At 42.6% G+C, this 17,855-nt stretch overlaps 1 protein-coding gene across 7 annotated transcripts in view; it reads left to right on the top strand.

Annotated features, from left to right (window-relative positions):
- eif4g1b (eukaryotic translation initiation factor 4 gamma, 1b) overlaps positions 1 to 17,855 on the top strand; it is a 71,480-nt gene that overhangs the window by 13,982 nt on the left and 39,643 nt on the right. For 6 of the 7 annotated variants that reach the window (XM_077540143.1, XM_077540146.1, XM_077540147.1 and 3 more), the window contains exons 2-3: positions 13,782 to 13,822; positions 15,216 to 15,337. In XM_077540143.1, the coding sequence (XP_077396269.1) occupies positions 15,263 to 15,337 (75 nt within the window). In that variant the 5' untranslated portion in view covers positions 13,782 to 13,822; positions 15,216 to 15,262. The remainder of the gene's footprint in view (positions 1 to 13,781; positions 13,823 to 15,215; positions 15,338 to 17,855) is intronic. The other variant, XM_077540145.1, reaches the window with a different exon arrangement.

Raw genomic sequence — 17,855 nt, forward strand, 5'->3', positions numbered from 1 at the left:
TGCATATGCACCAAACAGCAGCTCAGAGTACCCACCCTTCTTGGAGTCCGTGGAGGGTGTGCTGGAGAGCGCTCCCTCTGGGGACTCCCTCGTCCTGCTGGGGGACTTCAACGCTCACGTGGGGAATGACAGTGAGACCTGGAGGGGCGTGATTGGGAGGAACGGCCCCCCTGATCGGAACCCGAGCGGTGTTCTGTTATTGGACTTCTGTGCTCGTCACGGTTTGTCCATAACGAACACCATGTTCAAGCATAAGGGTGTCCATATGTGCACTTGGCACCAGGACACCCTAGGCCGCAGTTCGATGATCGACTTTGTAGTCGTGTCATCGGATTTGCGGCCGCATGTTTTGGACACTCGGGTGAAGAGAGGGGCGGAGCTGTCAACTGATCACCACCTGGTGGTGTGTTGGCTCCGATGGTGGGGGAAGTTGCCGGTCCGACCTGGCAGACCCAAACGTATTGTGAGGGTTTGCTGGGAACGTCTGGCGGAATCCCCTGTCAGAAAGAGTTTCAATGCCCACCTCCGGCAGAGCTTCTCCCTTGTCTCGGGGGAGGTGGGGGACATTGAGTCCGAATGGACCATGTTCCGCGCCTCCATTGTTGAGGCGGCCGATCGGAGCTGTGGCCGTAAGGTGGTCGGTGCCTGTCGCGGCGGCAATCTTCGAACCCGCTGGTGGACACCAGCGGTAAGGGATGCCGTCAAGCTGAAGAAGGAGTCCTATCGGGCCTTTTTGGCCTGTCGGACTCCGGAGGCAGCTGACAGGTACCGGATGGCCAAGCGGAACGCGGCTTCGGCGGTTGCTGAGGCAAAAACTCTGACATGGGAGGAGTTCGGTGAGGCCATGGAAAACGACTTCCGGACGGCTTCGAGGAAATTCTGGTCCACCATCCGGCGTCTCAGGAGAGGAAAGCAGTGCACCATTAACACTGTGTATAGTGGCGATGGGGTGCTGCTGACCTCGACTCGGGACGTCGTGAAGCGGTGGGGGGAATACTTCGAAGACCTCCTCAATTCCACCAACACGTCTCCTTTTGAGGAAGCAGAGTCTGGGGACTCTGGGGTGGGCTCTCCTATCTCTGGGGTCGAAGTCACTGAGGTGGTTGGAAAGCTCCTCGGTGGCAGGGCCCCGGGGGTGGATGAGATCCGCCCGGAGTTCCTAAAGACTCTGGATGTTGTGGGGCTGTCGTGGTTGACACGCCTCTACAACATCGCGTGGACATCGGGGACAGTGCCTCTGGATTGGCAGACCGGGGTGGTGGTCCCCCTTTTTAAGAAGGGGGACCGGAGGGTGTGTTCCAACTACAGAGGGATCACACTCCTCAGCCTCCCTGGTAAGGTCTATTCAGGGGTGCTGGAGAGGAGGGTCCGTCGGGAGGTCGAATCTCGGATCCAGGAGGAGCAGTGTGGTTTTCGTCCTGGCCGTGGAACAGTGGACCAGCTCTACACCCTCCGCAGGATCCTCGAGGGTGCGTGGGAGTTCGCTCAACCAGTCCACATGTGTTTTGTGGATCTGGAGAAGGCGTTCGACCGTGTCCCTCGGGGAGTTCTGTGGGGGGTGCTTCGGGAGTACGGGGTGCCGGGCCCCTTGTTACGGGCTGTTCGGTCCCTGTACGACCGTTGCCAGAGTTTGGTCCGCATTGCCGGCAGTAAGTCGGATTCGTTTCCGGTGAGGGTTGGACTCCGCCAAGGTTGCCCTTTGTCACCGATTCTGTTCATAACTTTTATGGACAGAATTTCTAGGCGCAGCCGAGGAGTGGAGGGGTTCCGGTTTGGTGGCCTCAGCATTGCATCTCTGCTCTTTGCAGAAGATGTGGTGCTGTTGGCTTCATCAGGCCGGGACCTTCAGCTCTCACTGGAGCGGTTCGCAGCCGAGTGTGAAGCGGCTGGGATGAGGATCAGCACCTCCAAAACCGAGACCATGGTCCTCAGTCGGAAAAGGGTGGAGTGTCGTCTTCAGGTCGGGGATGAGATCCTGCCCCAAGTGGAGGAGTTCAAGTATCTTGGGGTCTTGTTCACGAGTGAGGGTAGGATGGAGCGGGAGATCGACAGGCGGATCGGTGCAGCGTCTGCAGTGATGCGGACTCTGTATCGGTCCGTCGTGGTGAAGAAAGAGCTGAGCCAAAAGGCAAAGCTCTCGATTTACCGGTCGATCTACGTTCCAACCCTCACCTATGGTCACGAGCTGTGGGTCGTGACCGAAAGAACGAGATCCCGGATACAAGCGGCCGAAATGAGTTTCCTCCGCAGGGTGTCCGGGCTCTCCCTTAGAGATAGGGTGAGAAGCTCGGTCATCCGGGAGGGACTCAGAGTCGAGCCGCTGCTCCTCCGCGTTGAGAGGAGCCAGCTGAGGTGGCTCGGGCATCTGGTTCGGATGCCTCCTGGACGCCTCCCTGGGGAGGTGTTCCGGGCATGTCCCACCGGTGGGAGGCCCCGGGGACGACCCAGGACACGCTGGAGAGACTATGTCTCTCGGCTGGCCTGGGAACGCCTTGGGATCCCACCGGAGGAGCTGGTTGAAGTGGCTGGGGAGAGGGAAGTCTGGGTTTCCCTCCTGAAGCTGCTGCCCCCGCGACCCGACCCCGGATAAGCGGAAGAAGATGGATGGATGGATGGATGGATAGTCTCTCATAGTCTAAATGATACAGCCAAATTACCTAATTAAACCAATTTTCTTAGTTATTGCATCTCAATAAGCAACAATAGAGTTTCACAAATTTCAACACTTATATATCTTAACCATCCACACTTATTTTTCTATTCATTCTAATAAATCTTCTTAAAATGATGATTGATTTGATCATTAACAAAATTCCTTCAATATGGTAACATCATACAATCCATACCCACTTGTCTAATGCGTCCTCCCAGTGTCTCCCAACCATTGTTCAACGGTTTTGTCCTCTGAGCTTTCATGAGTGTGTCCATCCATGCTCGGGTTTTGTCCAGCCAGTCCAGTTTTTGTTCATCCAAGCTGCTCAGGATGTAACTGTAAGTCCTTTCAAAAACAGTTAATCACACATAACAGGTGTTCATCATTGTCCTGTGTGTGACGTTGTGCCCCCCTACACAACAAAAGTCCTCCTTTGTTCCAGAGTTTTTCCAGACTGGAGTCACTCTTCCATTGTTCCATTTATGAAGAGATTTGGTCGACACCAGGATTTGCATCTTTCAATGGCCAAAGACTTGTACAATGTTCCCATATAGGGATAAAATAAAAAAAATAGTAGGCTTACTCTTACAATGACAGTCTTTTCATTGTGGATGACCAAGATATACTTGTCATTTAATATTACATTATTCTATATTTTGGAGCATTTCTAGTGCTGTAGGTTAAAGTGTGAACTAATTAAATAATCACAAAAAGTTATCAGATTAGTCACATTATGACAGATGTTTACGTCAAAGTTAGCACATATTATGTTTAAGTAATAAACACCACTACATGCATTAACCGTAAAGCATTTAATATATATTTTTGTATTTTTTGTATAACTTTGACATTCAGATAATTTGTTTATGTCAAAACATTGGAGACATTTTTCTCTTCTTCATTTTAGATTATGAAAATAATTCACTGAATAGAAAAATGAGCATGTGTAGTGGATCAAAAAATGTTGAAGACATCCTTATAACACGAGACTTTCAAAAATTAACACATAACAGGTGCTCTTCAAATTTGGCAGGCGGAAAAAATCTAATAAAAAAAAAAGCTCCTTAATTAAGTGATGAATTGGGATCAATCCAAACTAAATTTAATCGATTTTATCAAAATATAATTGTTTGACAGCCCTAATCATCTCCATCAAGTCTATCAATCTAATGCCGTGTTTTCTTTGTTTTATTTTTCCTGCTATTTAACTTAACCTCCTCTCAATTCATTTGGTTCAGCACCTATTATCCTTCAAAGCGACTCCTGCAAAATTCATCATTAATAATTTCTAAATATATACTCAAGCATAAACTATCATTTCATTTTGCAATGGCTACATACATATTTATTTATTTTTTATGCCTTCTTTGTCCCCTCACATTTTCTCAGACTGCTATTATATCCACACACTCTTTTTACAAACTTCCACACACAGTCTACTCCTTCCATATATCACACACTCATTGTATTCAACCATGCTCGTTTCCCACCTCCCACTTCTGTACCATTCCTATCGCCATCAACTCTGACCTTTCACACATATACACACATACACCTTCTGCTGTCCCCCTTCCCTCCGTGTCTCTCTCTCTCTCTCTCTCTCTCTCTCTCTCTCTCTCTCTCTCTCTCTCTCTCTCTCTCTCTCTCTCTCTCTCTCTCTCTCTCTCTCTCTCTCTCTGAAGTTATATCATTCCTCACTTACGTTTCAAATATTACTCTTAAGATTCCCCATTTGGACCCTATCAATATCTAAAAATTTAAAAGTAATTTTTTTTTTTTTTACATCTTCAATTTAATTTATACAATCAAATTAACCCATTTGAACAATCATCTATCAAAAAAACTACCACAATGGACAAATCTTTGTTTCATTTTACTTAATTTCTACAAAGCCTCTCATAAATCTTCAAAACGGCACCCAACTAACATTCCACATTATTTATCCTTCCTTTACTATAGCTGTCCTCTCTCCCTTTTATTTTCACTGTCAACACCTTTCCCCTTGTTTACCGGACAAGCCTAGAATCAAAATTACACACCAACAATCCACATCAGCGACTAATCCTCTTCCTCCTACCCACTCCCCAAAAACAGTTAGCCTACAAAAGAAAAGAAATTTAAATCAAAGGAACAAAAGCACAAACACAACAATTTAAACATCTCCATCCAACTTGCAACGCAACCCACAAAACAATAACCCGATTACCACAGAGAGTCCACCTAGGACTAACAAATATAACAATACAACTTTTTGGCCATCCCGTAGGCCCTCACATAAACAAGAAGTACTGACACACCCTGGGGTCGGAACACAGATTTGGCTCACCTTAGAGCTGACGACTTGACACTTCTTATCAATATCTCAACATTTTAAAACAAAATGACGACTTATCCTTTGCGTCCTGCAAACAATCCACACTATCGGCTCATCTTAAACCGCACTCGCAACAAGAGTTTTATCTGTTCATCTTGAACAGAACATTCACACTGTCGACTTATCTTAAGCAGTGCTCGTAACAAGAGCATAAATTGCCCTCCCTGGGCACTTCGTCAAAAGAAAAGTTTTTCCTAAACCCTATTTATGACGGGAGATCTCTATATTTTTTAGGCACCTTAAACAACACGAAGACAAACAATATAGCCATTCATCCACTAAAGCTTTTAGACAGAACATGCATGCATTGTGTACATCTCAAATCTCCAGCCCTACACATTACAATCTTAATTTAATACAGTCAATATATAACTCTAACTATTAAAATTTTATATATTAGAGATAGGCCGATAATCGGGGCCGATATTTGACATATTGGTACATATCGGTATCGGTCTGTTTTATTAATCTGACGGCCGATATGAGCGATCCATTTAAAACTCTGTCTTTTCGCTTCAAATGCAGCCCAGAGCGTCTCTGTCTGTTATGGAGTCCAACTCCAGCAACGTAACGCCCATAGCAGCATTTGATTGGTTAGCCGTGCAAGAGCCAGAACCAATCAGTAGTGTATGCCGTGTATCACAGTAGACGGTCACACACGCACCTACAACGTGAGACACATGCTTCGAAGGTAAGTTAAAAGAGAAGAGACTCCGCTGAACTTTTCACCATGATAAGCTAAACACATTGAATTATGTTGTGTATTAAATGCACTATATGAATGGAGCTGCATTGCCTTGCATTGAATCCCCACTAGCTAACAGTGGTGTGTTCAGCTTAGCATGGAGGCTAACACCCAGTAGCTAATTCGCTACTTGAACTACTCGGGGAGGGAATCACACACATTTTCACTTAATTAAGTAAATAATGTTTGTTAGAAAGGTTCCAAATATTAACAGTTGTCATTATTATATTGTCTAGTTCCATGTTAAGAGTAGAGTAATGTCATTATATTTACCTCTCGTGACGCACACATTGCATTCTGGGTCACGTCCACTACTTGTTGCATAGCGGTTATTATGCCGTTAGATGCCACAGTGACACTAAATAGCGTTTAGTTACTTTATATTGTGTTTATTTGTCGCACTGGTTTGCCATTGTGTGCCTTAAGCTTCGACGTCGATTTGATTGACAGCTCGTTGTGCACCTCGTTAAAGTCCGCTCCGTAACAAATTAAGTGTCTCAAACACCGTTTAACTACATGAACGTGTTCTCTTCCATATGTTTGGCATTAGTAGAGAAGTGCACTAAAGTATAGTGTGCTTATTTGCTCGTTTTGTCTCTCTTTTCACGTCATGTCTGCCGTCAGTTGGGACATTATCCTCTCAATGGATGCCACTAATATGTAACATCTACGGCCGTACACGGCTGCAATTAATGTTCAGTGATGTAATTTCGTTACGTGCATCATACTTTGAATAATGAGCTCATGTTTGGTGTGTTGTATAACTTTCTCGTGTGTTAGTAACTATTCATGTGGACAGCTAAGATAGTGCTTGTTAATGTGAATTAGCAATGTTGCAGCCCAGTTATTATTTAGACAAGTACATCTGTGCCATTAAGTGATACAGTACAGTACAGTAGTGAGAGAATAGTGTGCCCATATACACACACGTGTCTATAAGTGTAAAACACATTAAACAGCAGAAACTGGCAGCGGTCCACCGCAACAATGTCTGTTTAACCAAGTTATTCTTACTATTATTATAACCAAGTTATTTTACTCTACCTTTTTCTGCGTTGATTGGGGCATCCTAAGTGGCAGTAAATTACATGATGAAGTGTCTTTTGACAGTTCTCTTGTAGAGAGGAGTAGCATGATATTGCTGTTCTCGATTTAAGATCCTCAGCTTATCAAAACTGTCTATATGGTAACAACAATAATCATAATAAGGTCTACAAGAACTGTATGGTGTTCAGGGATGAATAGTTTTTCTCATGGAATTTTTTAATTTTTTTTGCTGTAGTAATAAGTAATGCCACAGCTGATGCACATTTTGAATGACAGGGTTCCTCCTATTACTTCAAAATATAAAAATATAACATTTATAGAATAAAACTACAAGTATCCCAAATGCTATAAAAGGTAATGTCACATTGGCCCCACATTTAACTCCCCCCGCCACCAACGTCTTATTGCAGATAGAAGGATGTAAAATGAAAAGTGCAGTGTGAGAATCCATTGTAAAGAACTGTTAGGGTTTGCATTATTCAAAAATTTGGTGCCAACATTTTAACTTTTACTGCAAATGAATATCGGCTTCAAATATCGGTTATCTGCCTCCTTGACTACCGATAATCGGAATCGGTATCGGCCCTGAAAAAAGCATATCGGTCTATCTCTATATACATATATACATACATACACACATACATACATGCATACATATATATACACATATATACATTAAGGGTGTCACGATTTCGATTTTTTATCGAAATCGATCGAAATTACGTCACGATTTCGAGCATCGAAATAGAAGAGAGGACACACGATTCGATGCCCCCCCCGCGCCCGCCGCCACCGCCGCCACCGCCACCTCCCAGGAAAGCAAATGAGACGCAGCCATTCAGCTACTAGCTAACGGCACTTGTTAGCTGACTTCTCCTGCAGTCATGATGGCAAGCGCGGACAGACACAGCAATGGTGCTTCAAGCCGCTCCCGCTTCTCTCGTCACCAGTTTGGAAACATTTTGCGTTCCCGGTGAGTTATGTCGACAACGTTCACGTTGTCGATAAAAAGACCACAGTTGCAAGATATGCTATGTGCGCGTACTGTACTCGGCCACGGTGTTACGCCCGGCTCGTCAAGGGGAAGGGAAGTAACACAATAACAGAAAATATAGAGTAGATAAACACGGGTCGACTTTAACATCTGAGTAGTTTTAATTGAAATTTCAGGCAGGGGTTTGACAAGGGAGTGAAAGTGGAAGGTGAACAAATAATAACCGCATTTGACAGAACTGACAGAACGGAGGAGAAACAACAATAACCAATAGGGGTATAATACACGGATACACAATAGCGTCGCGCTGGCACAGTCGTCCAATCGGAGTGTCGCGCTGGCACAGTCGTCCAATCGGAGTGTCGCGCTGGCACAGTCCTCCAATCAGAGTGTCGCGCTGGCGCATTCAAACTGAAGTACCATTATACGGGCACCAGCCGACACAAACACACACATACATACTAGGGGAGCGGAGCCGGCGGCGGGCCCGAGCCGCCAGCCGTAACAACGGGAAACACGACAAACATGACGGGACATTTACGCAGGCATCACAAAGATTTAGATTTATCAAATTCAACTAGAAGTGGGAAAACAACGGTCCAACCAACTATTTCATCCTCATTTACAGTGAAACTTCCACACACTTCAGCTCGCGCGAAACGCCAGATCCATAGGTCTATTTATAGCAGCAGACCTGCAGCCTTGGAAAACGCTGGATTCAAACATTTAATTAGTGTACTTGAACCACGCTACAGTATGCCCAGCAACTGTAAATGTTGGGATATAGTTTGTTCAGGCTGTATTTGTTCCATGACTTTGGATACAATATATTTTTTGTTGTTGTTGCACATTGCACATTATTTTAAGAGGAACGCACAGCACACTGTTGTAACCAAAAACAGTCAATAGATGGCAGGCACCCACTGTGACTTTTTGTTTTTGTTTTTTTATTTTTTATTTTACACTTCAGTAAGAACAAGACGGTTAACTTTATATTGTAAATAAATTCTTTGAATTTGATCATTCCTGCCTAATGTCAATTATCATATATTACATAAATTTACACAAAAATAATATGGAAATTGCATCACCTATATGTAGCCGATCTTTTGAAATAAGATTTACTGTACAATGAATAGAACCAATGATCATAGACTAGCCTTAGCCTACAGAAGCATATGCCTCTGTGTTATAAAGTGGGGGAGCGGAAAAAAAAAAAAAAAAAAAAATCGAAAAAAAAATCGAATCGTGACCCCAAAATCGAAATTTAAATCGAATCGTGGAGTTGGCGAATCGTGACACCCCTAATATACATACATACATACATACGTACATATATATACATACATACATTTTATTTTATTTTTAAAATCTAATTATACTCAACTTTAATCCTGTTCTTTTCCGGTTCTTTTAAATCCTGGTCACGCGCACCAAAATGTTGTTTCGTCGGCCCGGACGAGAGGCAGACGGCCGGACCGAGATTTACGTCCCGGCGGAGGCCGTCTTAGCCCTCCCGCCGGGCCGACGGTCAGGGGAGATATGTCGGGGAGAGGGGGGGGGGGCTCCGACTGTCCTCTCCAAGAGTGATCGTATATTATGCATCCCGGGTGTCGGAAGGAGAATCTTCGCCTGTATTCGCTTTAAAGGAAAAGTTCAACAACTCAGAATTTAGAAAAAAGTAACAGAGTGCCGGGCCGAGATTCAAGCTGTAGACAAAAAGATTTATTTGACACAGACATACAAACAAGACATATATTCTGGCCAGAAGGGATCAGAAATCCGTCGAACAAAGGGATGCACTGGTTTTTATAGCCTTACTAGAATCCACCCCCAAACTTTTTCCTTGGGCGTAACATCTTAAGGTAGCTAACGGTATTGGGCCACTACAAAATTTGCCCACTCCTACATATTAGCCTAATTATTCATATGAATGTCTTTGGCCACTAGAGTGCACTGCAAGATAGGAGTTTAACTTGGTGCAGTACTATTTTGTGACCATTGGGGGCACTGGTACTCCACGTAAACTTAGGCTCGCAACCTTTGGCCTAGTTTAAAGCTGACCTCTGTATGAACTTCATGATTACGCAAGCTCATGTGTACCTTCCTGCTCATAAATCTTGCGGACAAGACATTTTTATGGCCTGCACCTGGTCTTGGCTCACTCACTCACGTGTAGCACGTGTAGCTCACGTGTTCGGAAAACCCCTATCTCACAGAATGCCTTCAAGGCCAGCCAGAGCACACGTGATCGGAAAACCCCTACATATGTCTGCTGGGTCAGAAGAAAGGAAAATGTGTCAGAGCAGATTTTGGGTCAAGCCAGGGGGCCTTTTATAAGGGGACTGCTGGATGGGGCATCAGGTGAGTGATCCTGGTGGGGGTTTGCGGAAAGCTCATCTGGGGGCGTGGCATTTCTGGCGGTGGAGGGTCTGGTCGTGGTCAAAAAGGTGTGCCTGGTGGTGGTCGTGTAGACGTTTGCTGTTTGGCGGCTGCTCCTGGCTGGTTGGAGTTGAACACCTCAGCAGGAACTGGAGGTGATGACGGTGCAGGCGCTGAAGGGAGCGCTAGTTGAGGACCTCCTCACAGGGCTGCTGGTGGTTGCGCTGGAGGTGGCTGGGGCCCACGGCTGATGGTTGCACCTGAGTCAGTTGAGGGCTCACAATTGGTATCACGGGCTGCTATTCGGGCCATTCAGCAGCTGCTATCACCAAGTCCCCTAGACAAAAATCAAACATGAGAACTTTTCCCAATCGGTTGAACTATGTAAAATTTTGAAAATTATATATAAAAAAAATTCCTTACTTACATTCAATTCCCCCTTTTGACACATACGTCATGTGTCAACACAAACGATACCAGAAGACTCCTGGTACTCAGACTGGAACCAACTTACCGTCCACGTCTCGGGATCGGCACTCACGAAAACACAGAAACCTAACCTGAAAGCACTCATTTACTTACTACACCAAAAACACATTGCAACACAAACAAATCTACAATGGTAAATAGAAATCAGTCCATAAGAAGTCATTTCAGACGCAGATTAGATACACAAAGCTGGGAGGTGGTTCTTGAAGATCTCCGACCTGCAAGACCAGTCTAGCATAGGACAGCACAACATGTCGAAAAAACATTGATATCGCGATGATGGCCCATGCAATGTTTAATCTGGAATTTTACGCTTTGCATAAATTCAACCAGTCAGACATCAACTAAAAAATGCAACAACCATCCAATAGTTGATAACTGAGAGGTAACTACCCTTAAATATACAATTAGTTTGCCTATTTTGCACGTGTAGCTCACGTGTTCGGAAAACCCCTATCTCACAGAATGCCTTCAAGGCCAGCCAGAGCACACGTGATCGGAAAACCCCTACATATGTCTGCTGGGTCAGAAGAAAGGAAAATGTGTCAGAGCAGGTTTGGGTCAAACCAGGTGGCCTTTTACAGGGATGGGGGGCATGAATCTACATAGATAACTAAAATTATATACTTCAATATGAGTTTTGGTCCATATCGCCCAGTCCTACCAGTGACGTTCATCTAACGGGCTACCTTGAAGGATCATGCATTTTTTTGCATTCAGTATTAAATAAATATTGTGAAACAAAGTAATTTAATCAGACTACTGTACTCATGCTCATTTGGAGCTGTTCCATATCGTTAAAAAGCAAATGAGTGGTTATTGTTTACGAGTTGCCGAGCAACAGACACGCGAGAGCGGCACTTGTGTGGATTTCACTCCCAGCAAATGTCAAATAAAACAAATGTTTAAAAATCTAAGTCACAAAGACCACTATTTGTTATGAGCTGTGCTTTTAGACAAACGCTAAGAGTCAGCAGCCACTCGGTGTGATGCGGCCGTCTCCAGGGGAAGCGCAAAACGAAAGATGCTTCAGTTCTGGGAGAATACGCGCATCGCTAGATTTGGCCAGGGAAGCCCTCGTTTAAATGCCGCTCCATCCAAGAGCATACATTTCATGAAGGCGCTCAACACAAAGTCGATGGGAGAATCTGTGCTGCCAAAAAAAAATGTGCAGCAGCGCACCATTTCTGATTTAAGCACCTGGGAGAATATGCCCCTAAATGAAGGAAGATCACGGCCAGAAGTTAATGCTAATTTCCGTTTAGCATGTCAACTGGATTTTGCATTGAATTTAGCATTTGTACTGGTGCCTTTTAAAAAAAAAAAAAAAATTTAAACAAAGCGCTGATTTGTATTTAAATATAGAATGTGTGTACAGTGATACCTCGGCTCACGAACGCTTCAGCTCACGAACTTTTCGCCTCACGAACATTAAATTCGCGAAAATTTTGTCTCGGCTGACGAACTACTTTTCGGCAGACGAACCAAACCACGCGGTCGAACAGCACCACGGTGGCGGCCACAAGAAGCTGACGCACGCTCACGGCGTCCCAGTTCATCACCCCCTTTCTTTTAGTGCGGACGCGGTTTGTGTTTGATAGACATTTTGAGTGTACTTTTGCTATTATGGGACCGAGAAAGACCCCACCACAGGCTAGTGTTAAGCCTAATGCTTACCAGCGAGGGACGGCGATTCGGCGGCGCGTTTGCATTGTAGTCAATGGAGTTCGTGCCACTAAAAAAAGCGAAAGTGCCATCACGTACCTCAAAAAAGGAGAAAATCGTGCCACGGCTGTTTAGTCCCAGGAAAGAGGTGAAAGTAGTTGACGGTGCTCACTTGTTGACTCGCTAAAGTGCTCCACTTCCTTGTCACCAAGGGACACACCTCCTCCGCTCCGGTGAGCACGAAAGTGCGAATGAGCGACAACCGTTCCATAAACACTCTACGCGGTGAAACGCTCACGAATGAAGTAAGTCTACCATTGCTACCATCCTTAAGAACTACCATCACAAAGTAAAATAAAATGACTTTATTATACAGTACAATTTATTTCTTTAATTACAATACAATAAAAAAATAATAAAAATAAATAATAAAAATAAGGTATATTTTTGTGTAGTTTTAAGGCTTATTTAGTAGAGAATTATGTTTTATAGGGACCTGGGAACGGATTATTCTCATTTTAATGGTTTCTTATGGGAAATAAATGTTCGGAAGAAGAACTTTTCGGTTTACACGCACTCTCTGGGAACCAATTAAGTTCGTAAACCGAGGTATCACTGTAATTCTTTTTGTTGTGTGTTTAGTTCTACAGTATGCCACTACTGCGGTGTCATTAAAAAGCTGAAAGGACGCAGGGAGAGCGGAATCACATACATGTTGCATTCTTTTACAACATCGGGAACTTACAAACCCGCCAGGGCATTCGGCACATTAATACACTTTTAATAATATTTCTAAGCTTGTAAAATGCCAGCATCGAAATCACGATTAAATTTTGATTAATTGTCCAGCCCTACTAGGAATTAGGAAGTAAAACAAAATGCTTGGAAAAGCCTACTAGAGCTTCTGGAACTGATTTTGGGGTAATCACAGGCATTTTAAATGGTGGCAGGTGGGTGCTGACTACCATTTAACATGGGGTTGAATGTTGTGTGATTAGTTAATTCTGAGAACAGCCACATCTAAGTTATAGGAATATAGTGGTGAAAAAAGGTTTTGAAATCTCAGTTATAAGAGTATAAGTGGTGGGGAAAGGTTTGAAAGGATTTATGTTAATCTTCATTTTATATATCATCACAATAACCAGGCATACATATGAAGGGGGCAGTATAGATTTTATTATTATTTTCTATAGGTGAACATTTAACAAAATAGTTAAATGAAAAATGTTTATTTTTCATCAGTCTACTACATACACAGATGAATGCTTCACTCATTGCACACAAGCAAAAATGCTCTACTTGACTGTTTAAATACATCATTATTTATCAAATTACTTTATAATCAGTGGGTACTGTATATATTTACTGTATTATGTCCAAACAAAGCAAAACTGAATCATTGGCTGTTGCTAATAAGGGTGTTTGTCTTTAGGAGAAAATCTTGAAATCACAACTTCTTACAGAGTCATACATGTAAGTATTCTGACCTGGAATAATCAGCATCAGTTATGCATTCCTGCAATGTTCCCTCTAATTTTCCATGTGACTGTGCATTCACGCAAACTTCTTGAGCAATCCATGGATTACGGTGAGCGACATCCACGGACTTGTATACAGACTCACAATGCCACTTATATCACCATAGCGAGAAGTGAACTCACCGGCAGCCATCTTACGTTGCCACCCACTAAGCCGACCAAACTTGAAAATATTAGTTTTCCCGCAGTGTTTTCATGTTAATTTACTGTCTCCACAGTTAAATGCCGCCGTGCATGGCATATGGTTGTACTACTAAGACTGTAAGAAGCGCTACATGCACATTTCATTGTTATGAAATTAACGCATATATAATTTTTCTCTTATAAGCTATATCTGTGAGGGCTATTCAAAGACTTGTCTACATCATGTTGTCAGAACCATGAACAATTAAATGAAAGCAAAGGCCATCAGGACAAAATTGGCTGTGAAATGTAAACCCAATTGAGTCCATTTATATACAGTAAGCTCTTGACAACATCAGACATGCACATGGCAGCCAAACCAGTATTACACCTGTCCAAAAACTGATGTATGTATGTTACAAAAAAATTCAAACCACTTGTACATCATGTGTCAGACGATTAGATTCAGCCCTAGTTTACTTGTTTTTAATCACAGGTTATTTTAAGCATAATTAAGTCTCAAAACAATTTTTATAAATATGGGCCCACATCGACCACTCAAACAAAATGGAAAACGTAATTTATTAAAACGAGAACATTCCTGAAATGCGTGAAGAGCCTCATTGAAGAGGCTCGTAAACTACGCCCATATTTGGACTTCCTGAATGGCGCGGTTGCGTGCCCCTGTCTTGTCAGTGCTGAGTGTGAGTGTTTGTATCATGTATGCATTCTTCAAACTGCAGTAGAACAACTGTGTGCGTATCCAAACTGAAATTAAAATTGTAAGTGAAGTGGGAATGTTGTGTGCGTGGTACGCGCGCCGGCTGGCGTCACCGTAGTGACGTAATGCTCATTCATTTGGACGGAGCCGCTCCGTTCCACAACACGACATGGCTGTTCCCCTTGCATTTAAGCTTTTTTTGTCACATTTTACTTTCCCACTCCATTAACCACACGTACTATATAAAGTTTTCATTTGTTTATAGGAAGATAATATAAAAAAAAAAAAAATACAAATAGTAAATACAGCTGCAGTTTAGGATTATTTTTTTTTTACTGCGCTGCAAGACATTTGCTGTGGGCAGAGGTGGTGAGAGCACTGCGCGATTGCGCAGTTGCACAGCTTAGAGGGAACATTGCATACCTGACACATTGATTCTCGAATTTTCACATTTCAATCTTTAATTCTATGTTCTTTTCTTAAGATTTGTACAGAGGTGCACGTCCCCCTCCCAATGCAGAACTCCATGAAATGAATAAAGCACCTCAGCCTATAACAGGACCTCCCACCACTCTCCACCCTGCCCCGTCCCCTGGCCTTTCACAGGTAAGGAACTGTTGGTAAGGTATTAACAGTATATGTATTGGTGAAAGGCATTTGACTACAGTCTTCATTTTAAAATGGTAAATGCCTGGTATCATTTACCATTCTAAAATACTGTTTTGTGTATTTAGATGACTGCATTGTGTTTTTCACAAAGCTATAATATAATTTTATTTATTTATATTTATTAACAATTTCTTGAACAATTATATGGTTTTAAACCCCCACCCCAATGTGGGCATCAGTGCATGTGGATTTTCCCTATTCATTGACCACCTTGGTCTCTTATCCCCACGGCAGGGCTCGACAGTGCGAGCATTTCACTCGCAAATGCGGGTAACTTTCAAGTGCGTGCTGGTGAAAAAAAATACCGCTCGCGCGGGGCGAGTGCATTGATGCTACCTCTGCACTCATGTTGAAAACGTACATTCGAAAGTCGTCGTGTCCTCCCCTGGCTCTCCCATAGCAACAAGAGCGCGTCACCATGCGCCGACTCAATCCAATAGTATTTGAGTGAAACATGACCCGCTGCAATGTGATTGGCTGGCTACTTCCTGACAGCCACAGCATAGTCACGCGCACCGTGCAGACTACAATTTACATACAAACATTTATAATATGGCGCTTTCCATCGGACCGGTTCCACACGGAAGCGGCATTTTGGTTTTCATAACAAGAGTAAGAGCTCTGCGCCATGCTCTACTTGTTTTGTTTACGTTTCAGTAGCATCACTATTCAAGCTACTTCCATGTTTACAGAGAGCTAGCAAAGTAGCGCTCATAGACGCTTCATTCCCAGGCTGTTGTAAACATAATGCAAAGACATTACGCACCTTTTTGCGGGGCACCGGGCTCACGACACGGCACGGGATAGTGTGCGCGCTCGCGCGTCACAGCGAGTGTCAACATGCAGCTGAAGACAGGAGCAGAAGCCCGTGCCGTACATCTCGGTATTTCCCTTGGCTATCGAGTCCTCTTGGTGCACTTGTATGTCCCGGTGTTGGTACAGCGCGCGACCCAAAAGAATAACTCCCGTGACGATCCAATGCATGGTTTCAAACTTCACACAGGTATGTCCCACAGCCAACACACCAGCTAAGCTAAAAGCACATCTCTTTTTTTTTTCTTTTTTTTTCCCTGTCAATGTACACAACTAGCATAACAAGCAGATAGGAGAACTGAGACGTGCCCGCAATTACGTCATCAAACTAAAAATGAACCACAGCAAAAAAAAAAAAAAAAACATGAACAGCAGTGATTCTGTGGTCATCATCGTGTCTCAGATTAAAAAAAAAAAAAAAAAAGACATCATACATTAACCAAAACTGAATGTGATGGCAAAAGAAAAAACAAAATTTGTTGATAAAAGGGAAGGTCACTTTTGGCAATATTTTTTGGCTATATTAAGTGGTTAAAATGTGTTTGATAGATTTATTGTTCTATAAGCTGGCTCCATATTTCTTTTGGCTGGACGGTAGATTTATTTCATGTCTCAAATGTTTATGTTTCTGACTGTGCACATATTGTTTGTGTTTTTTTTAAAAGGTTAAATATTTATATTTCATATTATCAGCCTTTTGTTTTCCTGATACTTATTTTGAATAGAAAAAAAAAACAATTATAACTGTCAATAACGACTAATAAATATTTAAACTGATACATTTTTCAGTCATATCGCCCAGCCCTTTGTTGCGGTCTATTCATATAATTGATTAAATATATGAAAATATAGAAGACATTTTTGTTGTTTTTTTAACATGTTTGAAGATACTGTAAAAATGTGTGATGTCTTAAGATTAATGTGTACAAGCAACAAATGTCACTATAAGTTTTGAATATTTAAATGAATCGTATGTTTTGATAGCCACTACTGTTGCAGGCAAACCTCGTGTTCCAATCAAATATTTTGCAAATATATAGAATTGCGTATGCCTAAGGTCATGCTACACCTCCACAAAAAATGGTGCGACTAAATCCTGTACTGTGCGAGCAATTAAAAATGTTACTCGCACCAGTGCTAGTAGTGGAAAAGTTAGTGTAGAGCCCTGCCCCACGGATAGAAGTGGTCCACTGTACACACAATTAGCCACAAAAAAAATTACTTATGTCAAATAAGAGCATAAAAATTGTATATAATGAGTATGAGTATATGATTTATCAATGTATTATGGTATATGTCTAGGACTTTCATGTACATATGTTGCTGGATAATGCACGCATCATTTTATTTTTATTTTTAAAAATATTAACCTAGTATTGTATTAATAATGAAATAAGTTTAAATGTATAATGTATGAGAGGTAGGACTAGATAAGTTTTTAACTTCTTCCTACTCCCTTATGAACATGTAAACTATGATGAGTTTGTTTTTTGTTTTTTCTTTTCTTCTTTTCTTTTTTAATTATTGTTTCTCTGCTGTTTGTTTGTATGTTTATATGTTCAATAACTCAATCAATCAAAAATCAACAATTTGATACAACTAACTGACTATTTAATGCCGATCTTGAATATGGAATGTATAT

Source organism: Festucalex cinctus, chromosome 13, assembly GCF_051991245.1.
Source record: "Festucalex cinctus isolate MCC-2025b chromosome 13, RoL_Fcin_1.0, whole genome shotgun sequence".
NCBI classification, from domain to species: Eukaryota; Metazoa; Chordata; class Actinopteri; order Syngnathiformes; family Syngnathidae; genus Festucalex; species Festucalex cinctus.